The sequence below is a fragment of the Patella vulgata genome, chromosome 3 (genome assembly GCF_932274485.2).
Source record: "Patella vulgata chromosome 3, xgPatVulg1.2, whole genome shotgun sequence".
In the NCBI taxonomy this organism is placed as follows: Eukaryota; Metazoa; Mollusca; class Gastropoda; family Patellidae; genus Patella; species Patella vulgata.
The window spans coordinates 25,708,313-25,727,947 of record NC_065881.2 but is presented as its reverse complement, the minus strand read 5'-3'; the positions used below and the strand labels follow the sequence as shown (position 1 = coordinate 25,727,947).

At 35.8% G+C, this 19,635-nt stretch overlaps 1 protein-coding gene across 1 annotated transcript; it reads right to left on the bottom strand.

Annotated features, from left to right (window-relative positions):
* Positions 1 to 334: 334 nt before the first annotated feature.
* LOC126815434 (protein PIF) lies at positions 335 to 9,333 on the bottom strand. Its single transcript, XM_050541068.2, has 8 exons — positions 9,006 to 9,333; positions 4,860 to 5,054; positions 3,655 to 3,858; positions 2,505 to 2,651; positions 1,497 to 1,891; positions 1,244 to 1,337; positions 972 to 1,060; positions 335 to 570 (listed from the first exon to the last, which is right to left on the bottom strand). Exons 1-8 carry the CDS (start codon positions 9,100 to 9,102, stop codon positions 529 to 531), a joined length of 1,263 nt encoding a protein of 420 aa, XP_050397025.2. The 5' UTR covers positions 9,103 to 9,333; the 3' UTR covers positions 335 to 528.
* Positions 9,334 to 19,635: the final 10,302 nt, after the last annotated feature.

Genomic DNA, 19,635 nt, shown 5'->3' with positions numbered 1-19,635 from the left:
CCTTTGAACCTCGACTAAAAGTACGTGGAAACGTCACTATATGGCAACAGTGTTAAAACGATATTCTTCAAGTTTGTGAGGAATCAAGTATTGTCGACAATGGCAAAATTTCTACCTGTGCTGAGAGGGAGACAAATATGTTTAACGCAGACGTTTTAAAATTTACAATGGCGATCTTCGAGAATCAACCATTTTTCTGAAAATCGTCTGCAGAGGCCTGGCTAAGCTTTTAATTGTACTGATAATATCGACGGAAAATATGCACAAGGAAGTCAAAGAAAATATTTGTTGTTCGTTGACTCTTCGTTTCTAAAAAAAACTAACAGCAGGGAACTATTTTTAAAAGAGAGTTTTATAATTTATAGAATTCAAGATAATTTTTATAAGTAAAAATATTCAGCTTGTCGTTACATTAATGCACACAACATGAACACGAAAAAAAAAGAGATGAGAATACTATTTACAGACGACTTAATTAAAAGTAAACAAAGGAAGAGAAACATGTACACAAGATAAACTGTTTTCTTCTTAGTTCTTAAACTCATCAGGTACACACTTATAAAACTTTACCTATAATAGATAGATTGCAATAATATATATATTATTAAATAAAGGAATAAAACGTCGAAAGTAACGTTAAATATATTTTTTTCTATCAAAACATAAACCAATTATTCCGTTTCGACTATGATTCGGGAACAGTGTCTAGTCGCATGGATGATATTAAAAGCCCGAGGTCCCCGATAGCATACTACATAGCCTATGCCCGACTTCATTAACCCAGTGGGTACAGGAAAGTAGGACGTTAAACTCAATTTCATTTCATTTCGTTTGGACTATGATTGTGATATATGGATATCATCAAAACCTTTTTAAAGTTTGGATTTTTCATGTCTGACGCGGGGTTTAGCACGTACAACAGTAAAATTGTAAATACCAATTTAATTATAAACATTAGTATGGGATCGTACCTCATCAATGTAGCCTACAAAGTTCTCTAAGCCAGTACCTTTACCAATTGTCATAGAACAGTCCACTCTATCAATATCAGATTGAAGACCTGTAAAAAATATTATACTCGATAACTATGACTTTGTTATCAGCTTGGAAACCACAATTCAGTGCTTGTGAGATTTGCAGAAATGAAAAATGCTATTATTAACACTATCAATGTTCACTATTATAATCCTACTTTAATTATTTACATAACTTTTAAAATAAAATTATCATTGTTTTTACTTACCATATCCCATGATAGGATAGATGTTGTTATCAACTCTTAACTCGGCTTTATGTCCATTCTTTATTAAAACTACACTATGCCAACTTGTCAACGACTGCAATAAGAAATTTGTTTGGAGCTATAAGACGTTTTCTTTGATTCATTAAACTGGGCCAAACTATTAAAAACAATTGCAGACATTTTGAAGGGGTATATATTATATGGATCTTATGTCCTTAATTTTTTCTAAAATATGCGACTTTATGGGTCTTACCAATTCATCTGAGCTGGTTGTAACAGCTTCTCCATTTTTAAGTCTAAAGCCACCGTGAATGGTTCCCGTTTTCGGTGAAGTTTTCAGCAAAGCCACGCCAAATGTTGCTTCTTTTGCACAGTCGCTGTTATCAACAAGTGCATATCTCTCTTCCCCACCTGGCCCCACCAGGTCGGCTTTGAACCGGAATGACAGAGTGAAATTGGACTTAAATTCCATATTATTCATAGCCCAGGCGATAACTTGTCTTTTACCATCAAAATAAACAGCCCCACCTCCGACAGCTGCTGGTTCAGATGTTCTTATCCAAGTATTGAGACCACCGGATGCAGTTTTGCCCATCTTGTCTTTAATGTTGATGTCAAACGGGAAGTAAATGTAAGGGTCGCAAAAGGCTATATATAATTTTAAAAGATATAATATTATTACAATTCAGTTAAAATGGGGATAGTTCCAGTCTACAAAGTATAATTACAATTTAAAGGCCAAACCGTGACGAAAGAGTTGACCTGGACGTTTCAGCTAAAGTTACTGAAGCGTTCGGAAATGATCGTAAAATCTATGATTTGAGAAATTATATGATTCCAAGATGGGTAATCACGAATATGTAGCCATAGCTGTCCAGAGATTTGAGAAATGAAATAAAGCGTGATTTAACGTCTTACGTTTCTGCACCGACCGGGATAATGAAGACGGCCATACACCATTAGTGAAATTTTGACCCGACCGCGGCGCGACAACCTACAGTCAGGGATCTGCCAAAAATGGTCCCCGGCACTTCAGAATACCATGGGATTAATCAGAAAAAGCAAAAAAGTATCACATAGCTTAGGATAGCTGTACATGGCTACGATAATTGTTTTTTAAACGCTTTGGATTCCCCAAAGATATATCTGGGATCGGTGGCTTCTCCAATTACACAAGAATAAAATAAGTAACACATTGATGATAGTGTGATCCAGAGAGATAGCCATGCGTATCCCACTGAAGTTACTTCTGAAAACTTACCAATATTGATGAAGTCTGCATTATCTGTACAGCTACACATTTCTGCAGAGAATGCAGTGCCTGCAGCACAATCCATTGATATATTGGTTCCACTAATAGACCACAGATATTTACCTTTATTATCAGGATATTCAAATCTGTCACATGCTGTAAAAAGAAACTATATTTTAATTCATCAAACTAAATACAAACTTGAAGCCGCTTATATTTCTCGTATAATCGGGTAGACCACGCTAACAATTAGCCTACTTGATGTACTTTTGTAAGGAGGGTTGGATGGCCGAATGGGTAGCGCATGCGCGTTGTATCAAAAGGTCTGTCATTCAGTCAACTGGAGGGATTTCGATTCCCCGGTTGTACGATTTGACACGCTTGTTCGTTGACCAACCACTCATCGATTGGCTGACTTCGAATTCTGAAATGGCGCCACAATTCCACGATTGCGGCAAATACGACATGCTGAGTTTTCTATGTTTGAATTATCAAACTTAAAAATGCGGAACTAAAGTATTTTGAGAATAGCAGTCATAATTTCTCTCCCAAGGTAGTAAGAAGCAAAATCCTAATAGGAGTTCCTGATGAATTAAAGTTTAAATTGGTTGGTTGTCAAATTCAAGTGCGTCTAATTTAGGCGTGTGTTGAACTACGTGTGCTTTGTACAACGGACCCCAGATATTTACAAATATTAAAGATTCATTATGGGAGATTAGATAAAGAGCTGGCAGTTATCACTATAATAGTTAAAAACTATATAATGTAAAGGGAATTTGCTGAAAATTTCAGTCAAATTGATCCACTCTGAACCGAGAATTTAGCGACTGAATTTTCGGCCTAGCCTCGATCATTATTACTGAAGTCGGTACGATAAAAACATAGTCTTGATTATCCATTTCATGATTAAATTATGAATGAAAGTTGAGCAGTAAATCGGATCCTAATCCAGTAAATATCGCCATCTTGAGTTGATTATGGTCTGGATAAGTACATTAATGTCTCATTAATAATTTAGATAACATTTCAGGCATAAAGAAAGACCTGCAGTAGGCAGATTTAGCTCTTGCATAATGTATGTTTAATATTATGTTTCGTAAACACTTTCCAGCGTGGCTTTGCTTGGGGCATACGATAAAAGAATAAACTAAAATATTACCCAGTAACTTAGCGGTAGTGTTGGAACTGTTGGGTAAACATGCATCATTACAAGTATAATCCTTGTAACATCGGCCATCAACTTCCGAAAATCTTTCATTCTTATCACAACAATTAAACTGCAGACGTAATCCATCGGTACAGGTAAAATAACCATTACACGTTCTTAAATCTCGTAATGTCAGCGACTGATTGAAACAAGGGTCTGTAAAAAGAAAATATATATGATTTTTAACTATGGATAATTTTTATATCGGCAATGAATCAAGCAAATCTAATATATTTTAAGCTACAGATCCTTCGGGTTTTTCGGTAAAACTAACCATAGCCTCGGTCACCCAGAACCTCCTAGTCTTCAACGTACGGAGGGTTTGGGACCGTTGTCAATATTTGACGAAAAGTCCATTGCCCAAGCGTAACCTGGAGATTGTTTTTTTTTAATGTGCTTAATTTTCCTGTACCTTCTGGCCAAGTCAAGTAATAGTTGCGCCCCTTTCCGCAATAAATCCCATAAACACCGTATTAACCCTATTCATTCTAGGGTTTAAATAGGGATTATCATTAGGATTGATCGAATAAAGTTCTTCTTCTATATAACGGTATGTAATCGAACTTTATAATATATCAAGTGTTTCCACATAAATCAGTTAAGTGACGCAAGAGTTGGTTTCTTGTATTGTAATGAGCATTCAAATAATGTCATGCACAAATACGTATATTCGTAGTTGGACAGAGCAAAATAAACATTGGAATATTTGACTGGTTCTGAGCTAGTGAATGAAATTACATGCAACAATCTTGTGATTATTTGATCATAGAAAGAAAGAGAGAGGGGAATTTGGTTTAACATCTACTCACCACAAACTGAGCATTTCAGGACTATGGTAACAATTCTATTTCAAGATTTTCAAGATGTCAGGTGTGAATGCTTTTTTATCAGTGGGAGGCAACCGGAAGACCCTGATAAAACCCATGAGGTTAGGCAGGCGACCCTACGCCTTGTCACTTGCAAGTGTGGGATCGAAATCGCGCCACTTAAATCAGATGTTACGCTCTAAAGTGTGATCCATTGATCCTAGTTTAAACAGGGGTTAAACACAAATAAAAGCCTTTATATTTATGATATTTTCCCTTAGAGTGAAGTTGGTTAACAAAACACAATAAATTCATAGTATGCAGAAAATATGGGTTGTGTGTCGGTCTTACTTGTTGGACAATCTGATTCTTCTGGCCAAACACATTGTTTAACTTTCTGGGACCATAGTAATCCTCGTGTACATTCCTTCACTTGACCAACTAATCTTTTATCTTGACCAATAGTACAATGGACAAAAAGATGACAATATTTAGGATGATAGACATAACCTGATCCTGTTGTTGTATCACATTCTTCACATAAGGCTGAAATACAAACATACAATATTATCTTTCATAAAACATGTGTCTGTCCATTTATTAAGATATTAGGTCATTTAATTAGCACTCTACACCATTTTCATTGGCGTCCATCGGTACGGTGCTATTACATGTATTTGGACAATAACTTGGTGAAGTATAAGTAGGAGATTTGTTGCTTTTCGATATGACCCATCAACATGCGTACGCAGAGAACTCGGGTTTTAAAAAAAATCATCAATAATTATCCTTTCGTGAAAGTTAACAAGACTTTCAGACAGTATCATCCACGTAATAAAACAATTCACCGCGTTCGCTAGTTTTAAGAGTTATAATAAAGTAAAATTGGAAATGCAGAGATTTTCACTTAACAAATTCTAATTCATAATTTTGGTAGGTGTCAATTATCCAGGAAATGAGAAAACTTGAAATAAATCTGTATAGGACTAATATATTGTATAGTACTCGATGACAAAATCGTATTCATTAAACGGGTTGACACACGACGATTTAATATTTGATTATTCTACGGCAATGAGTGTGTGTGCCGCAATTATCATTGTTCTTTACAATAAAATCCAGAAACGATATTATGCCAAATATCACAAGAAACTAAGCGTCAATTGGCCATGGGCATCTTGGCATCATTAGTTGTCCAACCTTGCCAATAAGGTTTTATCGATAGGATAAAATAACTAAACAGGATCTCAAACTATTCTGTTGGTACTTTGTTAATATTACCGTTTCTTGTTAGAAATATGTCAACACGGTCTTTTGTTGATAATACCAGTTCATTCAGCATTTACAGAATGTGTAAAAAAATCTAGTTTTCAAATATTATATCGAAATAAAGCGACTGACTTTTTGAGACGATGTTATCTGACATTGTATACGTGACAACTACTTGGGCTATACACACGACTAAAAAGTTCTTTGATAATGTTTCGTGTCGTTGCAATTGGTAGGTATGCCGTCTATGTTTTTTGGTATTGTTTCCAGTCTGCTTTTGTATTTGCGGTGCAGTCCGCCCATCTGTAATTGTTAGTATAAAGAAATACCCCATTGTAGCTAACTGAGCTAATCCAAAATTTAGATGTATTTTTTTCCCAAATATTTTATTACTAGGTGGTTTTGTATGTATAATATTATGCAATACTATGAACTATTGTTTCACACAATGCTCCAAAACGCCAAAAATATCGGCCCGTGTGCAAAAGAAAAATTGCACGAGATGCACATGAAAAACCCAATATTCACGTGCAGCATTGTGTGTGATCCCTTTAAAAGCATGTTTTCAACTTAATGTGCAGTACATGAACTGTGAAACGTCAATCTGTCGTAATTTGTTGTTGGACGTGTGAAGGAATCGAGCTAGAGACTTACTGAAAATCAACGGAATGAGATCATGCGAATGTCCAGGGCTGGCATGTCTACACGTGCTATTGCCAGACACTTCAATTGTCATCAGTCCACTATTGTAAGGTTGGTGGAACGTGTTCGAGTTACTGGATCAACACGTGACCGTCAACGTCCTGGTCCACAACGCGTTACAACCTAGGCTCAAGCCCGCTACATCCAGGTCACTCATCTGCGTGACAGATTCCGCCCAGCGACTCGAACAGGTGCAACAGTCGTCGGAAGACAAGGACCAGTAAGTGCCAACACCGTAAGACGTCGTCTAAGAGAAGTAGGCCTCCGTGCACGACGACCTTATGTTGGAGCTATCCTCAGGGATCATCACCATCAGCGGCGTTTGATATGGGCTCAAGGACGCCAGACATGGAGAAGAGTAGACTGGCAAAGTGTGCTCTTCAGTGATGAGAGTCGCTTTCATCTTTATCACGCTGATGGCCGTCAACGTATGTGGAGACGTCTTGGGAACGTCTTGCAGACTGTTGCGTCTTCGAAACGAATCGATGGGGTGGGGGAAGTGTAATGGTGTTGGGAGGCTTCACATTTCATCACCGGACCGCCCTACACATTTGCAGGGGTCGCATTAATGCTGTAGCCTACCGTGATGATGGCCAGTGGAGGACACACGCGCTACTGACATGTGTGTCGTACTTTTAGTTTTGACCCCTCTGACTTTGTACCCTTGATTACAGATTAAACATCCATAAGTGTACAAATGTGTTGTTATTGATGTGTTCCCATTTGAATATTGTTCACAATAAGAAGCAAAATAAATAAGATATGTTTACAGGATCATTTTGTTATACAAAAACTAAGTGATGCATTTTCCATGGCGCTCAGTATATTAATTAAACACAAAATATCCAGTAACCCAACATTCCACTAATACGTAACGATAGTCGATAATTAGTTTGAATCTTTGTAAAATTATACACCCGATTAGGCTTTCATTAGAACCGTTAGGTTTGCCGATACGTCCCAGTGCTAATGACCATGAGACTCAATATGTTCAATTTACAATATTGCAGGGTAAGCTTACTCTTCCGGACAACTGGTACTACTGTTTGTCGTGTATTTTGTACACGGTGAACAGTATATTTGCTGATTACACTATTTTGCCTATACCGTTTTTTTTTTGGTTTTTTTTAGGACTTCGAATTTTGTCTAATGGTTTGGATTGTTTGTACTTGGTTTTATTTTATTGTAGAAGTCATATCCTAGGTATTGCAAAAATGACCTCTTTAACATTTGATTTTATTCGTTTAAATGAATTTTGCTATTTTAATAATTTCTCCATTTGATTGTGGTTTACTCCCAGTTTCTGCTTTTAGTTTAGCTATAAACAAAATAACAAAATTTATAACTGATTGAATTGTCAACTTTTACCATTTTAAGCCGCCCTCCTTTTGTTACATAATCACAGATTATCTGAGGTTATAGACGCTTCCTGCCAACTTGACACCTGTTCGCTATCGACAACCCTGGAGTTCTTGGTCTATGTGATTATGTAACGATTAGTTAACCTTACCTTGTTGGCATGTCTTATTTAAACTTTCTTTGATGATAAGCAAATGTTAAACCTGATATGATACATGATACATCAGCCAGATGTCTAATAAGATTCCTTTGTCTGGAAAGATTTATAAGCCCAGAGAAGAAATGAATTGACGGTCGGGTCCGGTCAGGACACGAGAGCTGAGGCCGTAGGCGCCTCGGCTCGGCACGAGACGGAACGAGGGAGAGCGCCCGAGAGTTGGCACATTTATGCCAAGCTAGGACATGGCTCCCTCAACACAAGCTAATTACGGAGTCTTAAGTTTTGTATATAATATGTTAGAAGAAGAATAAAAGTATTATAAGATGTTAAACTAGTCTTGTCATCCAGAACTTGATTAAAGAACCAATACTGTAACACTTTCTCCTCCCCATGTCTCATTTTAACCCTACTTCTTCATGTAAATAACACTGCCCCACATGCACCTCCTCCGGCAACTATGCAACTTAAATTTGAAAGGCGGTAGAAGTCATGTCAGAGGTTCCCAAGGAAATGTGAACCTCTTGCAGAATAGGCTGGCCACCGACAGAAATGAAGCCATAGTGACTTAGCTATAGAAGCTTTAGCAGATAAAATTGTGACTTTCACTATCATTATTGATATGTACAAAGAGCCTTGTCCTCAATGTAGTACTTATAGATATTCTTCATACTTTTCACCCTATATTAAGACCAACATTTTATTACTGAATGTTTGCCAATTTTTGTTGGTTTTGTTATTAGGAGAGTCTTTAAAAACCCTACTGATAGTCTTTGAGAATATCGTGCCTTGCTAGCTTACCAGGGATCAACAAGAATTGTTTTGGTTAAAAAAAAACCCAAGAAAATCTAATTTTACGTTCTTTGGGGAATTTGGGAGAGAGGATGTAATTTTCTAAAGACAAAATATTGAAAGCTGTTGAACAAAAGTTCATGAAAAATAACCGCACAACGAATAGCTATATAGATAGTCTTCTGGTTGCGTGTATTACTTAAAACTGAATCACTTACCTTCAACGTTAATTCCACGTGTATAAAAACTGGCTTGACTTTTACAATTTACAATAAATAAGAATAAAAGGCACACTACAGTGTGCATAATGGCCATTATTAGTCGATTTAAATTTTACAAGTTTTCTGAAAGTATTTTCTTTTAAATCTAGTCTCTTCCCATCTTTTTGTTATTCTAATACTTTAATCTTGGTCCATCCGGTAGAGGATGATTACTCTTTGGAAAAAATATCCAGTTACGTGATGAAGGCTGGTTGTTTTCAGATAACAGTGTTTCGGTAACGTCCTGGCTCTCAGACTGTCCACTTACTATATTCCCCCTCTATCTCGTACACACGGTTTTATTTATTCCGAGTATTTGTACAGTGCATTGTATAAACAGACAAATATTGACAACTCGGCATAAACAATGTTCTAGACCAGTCCGTCAAATACAAAATCAATATTAGTCAACAAAGGAGTAAAAAGGACGAGAACGCAGTAGCCAAGATGACAAAAGTGCTGGAACCTATCCAAACTCACTTTTCTATATAACCAGGCGCAATATCTAGTTTCCTAAAAACATAGAAATAAACCCGACTGCAGAAACTTACAGGTTTAAAATTATATAGACCCATGATTATGATTGTACATGAAAACTTGAGATTGCAATCCACAGTACAATGAGTTAATGTACTATTTAGTTTGTCATTAATATGTATAAGCCCCGAAATCATCCTGTAATGCATCAATTGCATGTAAAAATATCGCTATTTTACACATTAATGCAGTAATTCAGAAAAAAAGGCACATCTGTTGAAATAGTTAAATATGGAATTTATTTAAAGATCTTTCGTTTGGCATCAAATGTTATATAAAACATTAACTAGACATTTATTTACATGCCAGGTCCATAATCAACTTTCTAGAACACCGCATGGTTTTGATTTTCAACAGATTTAAATACGATTGGCAGTTTATGATTTAATTCAAAACTGGATAATCGAGAATTTGTTTATTATCGTAACAGCGGTAGCAATTACAACCGAGACTACATTTTAACTCCATTCCATATGAAGTAACTGAAAGTTTCAACATATTCTATTATTGCGAGAACTGTCAGCTCTTTATCTAAATTTTACATAATGCATCTTTATTATAGGCTTACGCATACATGTGGAATTGCACAGAACAAATGTGATAGTCCTAAGCTTTTTTTATACGATCAATCCTACACGTAATATGCCTAGCCTGTATAATAATATGTTCTGCATTAACATTGGTACTGACAACTATACCCCTAGAATAACTAATGACTAATTTATATCTTAGGGTCACACATTTTATAAAGCTTCAAGACAGAATTCTCAACCCTTGATTAAATACATTATTCCAACAGATAATAGCATAAAAGCAACATATAATATATTTTAATACAATGGTTACTTTTTAAATGTGTTAGTGGGGTAGTGTGGACGGACATCCACCTACTTTTCTTCGAATTCCAACTGCCGTTCTATTTCGTGCATGGTAGTATGTGCACACCCAGACTCGAGTTATTCGTCCCATTCGAACAACTACACTTTCCTTGTCAGCACTGCAGAGTCTGCAGAATTACAAAGCTGCGTTTGTACTTTTTAAAAATGTCCTATTTGGATTAGAGTACGAATTTTAAATCTATGGATCGCGATATTTCGGGTCTTGTAGACTTTTCCTTAAATATTTTTTACTATTAATTACCTTGCTAATATTGGTTATTTAAATTATTTAGTAGCCATTAAATATTGGTACTCGTTATGACATGTCTTTAATCGTTTCAGGTCAACTTGATCCAACCTAATGTTTCCGGTTTATCATGCTCACCTTTTAACTGACGTATGTCGCGCGCGAGCCAGGTTATGTTTACCCTACCATGAACACCTTGAGATTTTTCGCGTGTAGCAAATCAACTTGCTTTCGTTACTAGTTTTTTGTAGAATTGGGTGGTTGGCCTTGTATTTGACCACGGATTAGGATTGGTTGTTCATGTGCCGTACACGAAGTGGAGTATGCTTACTTCTTACTCACTCAATATACAATAAACGGGTATGCATAAACTTACGTACCCCTAAACAGACGGAACTAGATTATGTTATCTGAAACATTTAAAAATGAATGAGTCGGTAGCCAAATTCATGACCAGTTTATGCTAGCTTTGTTTTCCTTTCAAATAAAAGTCGACATCTAACTTAGTTATGTCCAATTTTAAAGCACAAAAAAAAATAAATAACAATTCGTCAAACTATACAGGTTTTTAGCGATTTGCACGACGATTATCAAAAGTCCTAAATCGTTATGGGAAATAACTTTTCTTATATTCTTAATTAACCCGTTCGTCGGCGTGGTGTCTAAAGGTATTCCAAATATGCTGGAAATAACCGGAATGTATTGAGGAATGCGGATTGGTGATTTCTTGTAGTATGAAATCAACGAATGGTTCATATAATATATTAAAAAATAACCATGCATCTATCTTGATTAAAAATTAAATTGTCGAGTTGATTGATAAAGACAAGAGCACCATCGTCAAAACGTTGCATGTTAATAAACCGGTAATTGTTATTCCATAAATAGTCTTTAGTATGTTACTGTTCAATAACAATATGCCAATCAAAGAAGCTCTGAATGTTATGTGTTGAAAATCTGCATTCGTAACAAATATTTGGTTCGTAAATAAGATCATATACAACCGATTCTGTCCTTACAGTAGGCTCTGTGAAAACTGAAATAACAATTATCTAAACAATGCACCCGATTGAACCACAACACTTTATTTTAACCAGACTCAGAGAGGTTATTTCCCTTTATAATGACAAGACGAAAAAACTTCACAGACGAAAATAACAATTTGTATGCGTTATCACTTTTTGTGAAAGCAGGCGTTAGGCATACATATTTCTGCGATACCACTTTGGTGAAAGCGGACGGCAAATAAACCTATTTCACATAGAAATACAAACCAGCAACCGTCTTAGTCGCCTCCAATAAATTGTAGTGCGGAGTTTCAAAGCTTCGTGTTCTTACTAAGAACTTCATTGTCTGGGATCATAGTCTAGGGTTACAATTAAGTGGGAAAGAAACTCAATTTAACATGAATAATATTGTAAATAATAAGGAAGCATACTGGGAGAACAACTTAAAAAATATGCCTGTTTGAGATGATGCCAAAACACCTTTACATGTCAAATCAATGCACTGATTCTACATCTATGAAAGTTAAAGGCAAACGTTGACATCCTTATTCGGACAGTCAAGAAGGGCACGTCATTTTGTTGTTTTATCACCACCATAACGGTTGGATGCCCCAATAGCTTGGATCACTTGGAGATCCAGGTTTGGTTACCCAACAACATCGGCATGACAACAGAACATAATTAATACATTTATCATGATCCCCAGTAACCGTCAACTGCCACAATAAAACCGTTTCTTTGTGCAATGCACCTGTAAATCTTTTTTGATATTAAAGAATCGTCGTGTTCTTTTTTCAAAATTGATATCAAACATTGTCACATATTCTTACCTGGACAGTTACCAGGTTGGCAAGAGGACCGAGTTCTGCTTCTGTTCTCCTCCTACAGACCTCGATCACCAATTACATCCAATCTTAAATACAAAACTTTAACTTAATGTCTTTTTTATAAAGAGAATTGACACAGTTTATATGCTTATGTTGGGTAAAAATCCAAATTAAACATATCCGATCCTAACCAGTATTAACAATGCACAATCTAATGGGAATCCAGCGATACGACATATTGGTGACTGGGAAGCTAAACTGCATACATGATTTGTATTTTGAATGATTATATGGGAGGGGGAGGTGAGTGGGGGGTGGGGTGGGGTGGGGGTGGTTAGGGCCCAACTATCTTCGTGGGTTTTCGCCACCTGCGACTTATTAATTTAATAAGTACATGAAATGAATCATAACCCAATCTTCTCTGATATGAAATCCTTTTTAGTACGAATTATTAAAAATAAGAAATTGTTATATCAAATTGAGTTATTGCGTTTAGAAATGGCCCAGTTAGTGTTGAGTTGGGCTTGATAATTCCAAAATGTTCTTCTTAAACCCAGCGAAATTTCGCTCAGCTCTGTTTAAATCCATGTGTCTTAGGCTTACATTTCTTTCTGTTGATTTCACAAGTAAAACGAGCTCAGGATGGTGTCTAATCTTTTTTTTCTTTTGTTTTAATTGTATAAATTACTATACAACATCAGTTTCCTCTTTTTTGCTAAATGTAATAATTACTGGTTGTCTGCCGCATTGGTGCTTTAACAAATCATAGAAAATTTTATTGATCGTTGATGTTAATAACCAAATTCATCAACACATTAATGAACATATAAAAATATAAATACATAAAGGGTACAAAGTTAAAATAGTATTTGTTGCAACGGAGACAGAATGACCCCAAACTTTATACAGGATAATTTAAATAAATGAATAAACAAAAATATACACAACTATTTAATTGTGTCAACCTGATATAGATCTGAGTTATTAAAGGGCTATTGAGCGGTCAGTTGCTTGAATTAAATCTGAATTAAACGTTTATTTCTTTTCTACGCTTTGATTTTCAAAGTTTATAGATATAATATTTGAATTATTCATGGGAACGCGCGCCGTCTATATAATTATGTATAAGGAAGATTACGGTAAAGGAAAATTTTATTGTTTAATGTATTTATTTTGCGACCTTTTCCATCGTGATTTGTCGTAAAAAATTATACATAAAGGTTGCTAACCCTTAAAATTTCATCTGTTGATCTACTGTCGAGTAGTTTTACTAAGAAAATCTAGTTTGGCTATTTAAAAAAAATACCATGCAAAATAATTCAATGTCTGCCTTATATACCGGTCAACTTACATGTCTGGGTTCGAATGTCTGCGTGGACCGAGAATAACCAGCTTCAGAGGTTTTCACTGTTCAATGGTGGCATCCGAGGCGTTGACAGAGAAAACATGCGTTGTCGTTCGGATGGGACAGAAATTCCGAGGTTCACTGGTGAAAGGGTTAGCGTATACGTAAAAGAACCTTTGGCACTATAGTGTATGCGAATATTCCGCAGTCTGAGCAACCCACACGTAATGAAATTAACCAACAATAAGTCTCAAAATCATCGAAGTATTGTATTGAAGAAAATTTAAACAAATAATTATTGTTTGTGTCCAGAAATTCATACTTGAAATTTAAATTAATTTACACAAAGAAAACAAAAAAATGAATTATTGATTCTGTAATTTATATAAAATAGAAAGAATAAAAAAATAAATATATATGTATATATACTGCATACCAAGGATAAAACTAAATCCAGCTACACAATATTAAGTCTGGGAATTAAAGAAACCAATAAAATATACATTAAATTCAGTGAAATGACCTGCAGCGGTGCAACCACATAAACTTAAAATTTCATGGCGGGGCTTTAAAATGAAGACTGTAAAATCAACGAAGCTTGACGGGCGGTAAAGATGGACAAAATTATTAGTTGACTGGGCAACCACAGGGAGGTGAGGACGGGTGAAGACTTGAGTCGTCATACGGACAGCGAAAAGAAATAAACGGCCAAACCGTTGTAACAGGTGCGTACGGGTATTTATTTTTTTCTGTCAGACTTAGAGCAGACAATTATTCCAAGTAGCTCTAAGAGCATTGTCTTTTCTGTCTACTTGAAACGGTCATATAAAAATTCAAAATGAGCGCTAAACATATTAGCTGGATTAATCTATAATGTAATCTGGTGTCAGTAAATCTACAATAATTACATAAGATTTTTCATACACAGTGTGATTATAGAAATTTAAGCCCGGTCCAGCCAATGTTAATAAAATGTTGTGTTGTGGGACGCACAACTTTATAATCCTATTACATTAACTGTAACTTTCTGTTAATCACCGACGAAATATTCACGTTTTTGATAATTAAATGAGTCTAGGGATATTTTATTGAATACGATATTATTCATATAAAAATTATACGTTTATTTTTTGGTGAAGTAAGACCCCTTTAAAGCGCCTTCTAAAACAAAAACGGCATTTTGGGATAAAACAAAGACAGCATTTTTGGTTAAAATTAAAACATAACCGGCATTTTGGGTTTTGAAAATTATATACTTAATAGAATAAGTCGAAATTATCGATAACATAATTATCATGTCAATTGATTTATCTCTTATATTCGATTTATTTGTATTATTTTATTTTATTTCAAAGAAATTATTATATATTTTATTGTATATGGAATGTTAAAATATTATAAAAAAAGGGAAATGGATTGTGGTCATCCCTTTTATAAAGAGAACTATGTACTTATTCTAAAAACAATAAACTTAATTAAATCTCATATTAACAGGATGTTGGGAATAAAGTTGTTGGCGGCACTACTGATTGTCATCCATGTAACTACAGGACAGGTAGCAACACCATTCGACGAATATGGTAAGCATAATATTCTTTACATTATTATTTACATTCTACTATCAACACAGCTAGGTTATTTAAAGACTAATACATGATATGGTAGATAAAGATAAAGAATAGTACAAACGCACACGGTGAAACAGTTGCCTTAAGGAAGGTTTGTGTGGCCGGGTGGAAAAGCGCGTACGTGGTATATCATAAAGCCTGACATCGATACAGAGAGAGAGTCCCCAACAATCCACCACTTCTAAATGTATGTTTTAGATAACACTGCTTCAATAATCGGGAGTTCACAGGTTCCGTCCTATGGCTTTTCCAGAATCGCGTCCTCTCGGCACAAGAAAGGCGCCTATGCGAGAAAAATCCGAGATATACCATTGGCAGTTAAGGACCCCCTGACAGTAGAAATCGAAATAGAAATAGGCCGCAACGCTGCAGTCACGTACACATTTGCCTCATAACACACTATATGGCGTATGTCCATCTCGAGAAGTTCAGGAGTATGGTATCTACGTCGAAATGAATGCATTGAATGAACTTGATTGAATAAACTACAGTACACAGAGACAATATAACAATATAATATTGTGCGAACTATACAACACAATTAACTAGGAGAACTGACTTTCACATTCATGATTTTTATAAAGTTACACAGTTTTTCCAAAGTCACAATATTTAAAGTATTAAAAAGGTGGTTAAACTTATAGTATTAGGATTTGAATTCTCGAAAAGGGGTAGATATTTCTTTTTTCAGAACTAGGTGCATTACATACCATTACATATTGGAATGTCCCCTGAGTCACAAAGATGGCACGCCCTGTCTTGTCTTGCTACCACATCTAAACTAACAATACAACTCTGAGCAGGACACAATTGCTCATTCTAGAATACATGATAACACTTTTCACTCGATCATTGGGGAAATGATAATATTTTGTATTTTTACTGACCATAATAATGAATATTACCCGATCTTGTTTAATGGGTTAGATTACCATAATTATTTCTGTCATTTTTGATTGACTGTTCGGGACCGATAGAAATTTGACACCTCTGTCAGATACAATAGACCGATACAAATAAAATAAGATATAAATATGAATACCTACTGTTGACGTTAAGTGAATAAAATATTTTATTGTTCCGAAAAGGATTGAACAGCGGGAACAATTCTATATAAGGTATTTGCTTATTTTATAGCTAAGCTGACAAGGTGTACGAGATTTTATCGTCCTAACTTAAGAAGCAGGTGCGGGCAGGGTGGGATAAAGATAAGAACAAAAACTTTCCAAATCAACATTTCTAGCGGCCCAAAATATACCATTTTTAAACATTTAATAACAACACTACAACAATCTGTAAACTAAATAAGAAGTGTAACAAAGTGTTCTAAGTGAACTAAGTTAATGTAAACTAAATAATGCGTTCTAAGCATGAACTGTAAGCATAAGATTCCCATGCTTGATCTTTACCGTTACAAATAGTAATTCTATGTAACGGGTACTAAAGTGTAACTTGTTTTTGTCCCCCGGCTTTCAAAGAAAGCAGGGGAATATTAAAATGAGTCTGTCCGTCTGCCGTCTGTCTATCTGTCACACTTTTTGGGACACAATAACTCTCCTAACTGAGCTAGAATTTCAAACTCGGTGTAGGTGTTTATTAGGTGAATGGTTTGATGGAGTTCGAAGGTGAGCATTTTCTCAGAGATAAGCAATTCATTAGTTGATGCTTTGGGACACAATAACTTTAGTTCTACTTAAGTGAGAGTGAGAGAGATGCAACTTGGTGTATAGTTTCATTACATCAATACCATGACTAAATTCCATAATGAGCATTTTGTGCTATAGGCTAAGTAGTGGCAAGCAATTTGATTGGTCAAGACTTTGGAACATAACAACCCTACTTTTAATAGAGGTAGAATGTTTAAATTGGATGTAGATAACTTTGATTCTAACTTAGTGTATAGTTTCAGTACCAAGTACTTCAAAACCCTGATTGACTGTTGGCTTGTTAATTCTATTCCCCAGGCAATGAAATACAAGGCGATCGACTTGCTGAAATGGCTGCCATGAAATCAACAGGATTGGGATACGGTTTAGGTGCTAGATCTTATTACAATCTATCCGGTCTAGTTAGTCATGGTGTTCAACCACGCCGTGGGGGATTCCACACTGGAGGAAGATTTATCAATGATCACTCTACCTTTGACCCTTTACCTATGACATCCTTCCCTCATCACCTTTTTAAGAGACAAGCGTAAGTACCCAGGCTTAAAGTAACTAAGTCTTCAAATCCGCATCATCCACAGTCTTCAACATTGCAAACACGACGTATTGGTCAATTTAAATCAACATTGGTGTTGTTACCTTACTGTGAAAAGATGGTATCCAATATTTAAGACAAAATGAAAATGCTATTTAGCGCCATTTGTAATTAAGTGACTGGAATAACCAGACGCCAAAGACTGCCATGAAAATTTTTCACTCTTCGCGTATTTCTCCGAATATAACTGATTAGAAATTATAGTAAAACAGAGACTATTGAATGTAAATCAGTTTATTTACATTCATGTTACATTATTATATGCGCTGGGACTCATTTGTGTCCATTTCTAGGTGCCAAAGAACAGCGAATTAGCTCATTTAAAAGAGACGGCCTACCTATTTCTATATTATAACAAAAGATATCTAACGATGGCATTTGTTTGAATCAACTGTTTAAAATACTTCTAAATGGCTAAACTCAAAAGCCACACAACCAGGAGATCATTGGGATTTTACCGCTGTGATTTTCCATTGTCATTTTTGCCGGACGAGGTGCCTAGTAAGGAAGAGCGTCTAGTTGTTCAGATGTGTCGCGAACACATTGGTGTGCACATAAAGAAGAATAGTCGGAATCGCCGATGTACGCGGTATGCTTGTCTTCATTATCCCGATAGAACATTAAACCCCATTTCATTTCATATTAAATCTCACTGGTAGCTCGGGGGTTATCTTCTAGTTCGGTCCCAATGTATACTTACTTTTTCTAGAACACTTGGTGCCACAAATTAAACGTACATTAATCTCACGTTGATCGAAGTATAAACCCATCCTGCCAGATAAACACATAAATCAAAAACTAATTACTAATTTCAGTTTGGAAAGCCCTTTCAGTAATGAAATCTTCCACGAGGAAATGTTCAGTAAAGATTTTTTGGCTCATCAAAATTTTCCTGACAGCGACTCCATCAGCCCTGGGTCAAACTTCGGTTCAGATTTTCATAGGAAATTTACTGACGGTCAATGTGAAGTGAAGTCTGTTGCCTGCAAATCTAATAAGAAGTACAGAAACTATGATGGTCTGTGTAATAACGTCAAGAAGCCATACTGGGGATCAACCATGCAGTCAGTTACTCGGATGTTGCAACCCCAATACATGGATGGTAAGTAATGTTATATACGATATTTCTGTTATCTCGAGATAAACACGATTTTTTCTCTCCCCCCCCCCAAAAAAAAAAAAAATAAATATATATTATATTATATATATTGAGATAACTATAGTCTGCCACTTGCAGTTTAACGTCGATTAGAAAAGTGTCCTTTCATAAATGTTCACGATCAATATATTTGTGACGCAATAAATAATATGGCAGCCTTTCTTTTGTAGGTGTATCTTTACCACGACTTCATTCTAGATTGATCGATCCAGTAAGTGGAAAATATCCCCTTTTACCCAGTGCTCGTCTCGTGAGTCGTACTATCCATACACCAAGCCGTGAGGATATCCACATGCCTGATATATGTAACATGTTCCAACAGTGGGGTCAGTTTGTAGACCACGATATGACTGGTACTCCAGTACATAAAGGTATGTAACATGCTCCACAAGGATCAGTTTGTGGACCACACCATGAATGTACGTAACGTGTTCCAACGTGGGTCAGTTTTTGGACAACGATGCTCCAACAGTGGGGTCAGATTGTATACCATGATGTGACTGTACTTTAGTACATAACGGTATAAAACAAGTTCAAATAGTGGGGCCAGTATGACTGTTACCCTGTACATACAGTTATATAACATATGGCATTAGGGGGTGAACATACATATTTAGTCAGTTGATAGTTCCGTCAGTCAACATATGGGAATTTTAGGACACTTCCATACCATGACACTTAAAATGGCCAGACCTCATAGA

Bases quoted from the DNA above. Each gene is read 5' to 3' on its own strand.
- LOC126815434 (XM_050541068.2), bottom strand. From the start codon at position 9,102: ATGGCCATTATGCACACTGTAGTGTGCCTTTTATTCTTATTTATTGTA. The intron at 5,055-9,005 runs GTAAGTGATTCA...TTTGTATTTCAG, and splicing joins ACGTGGAATTAACGTTGAAG to CCTTATGTGAAGAATGTGAT. The intron at 1,061-1,243 runs GTAAGTAAAAAC...TATTTTTTACAG, and splicing joins CTATCCTATCATGGGATATG to GTCTTCAATCTGATATTGAT.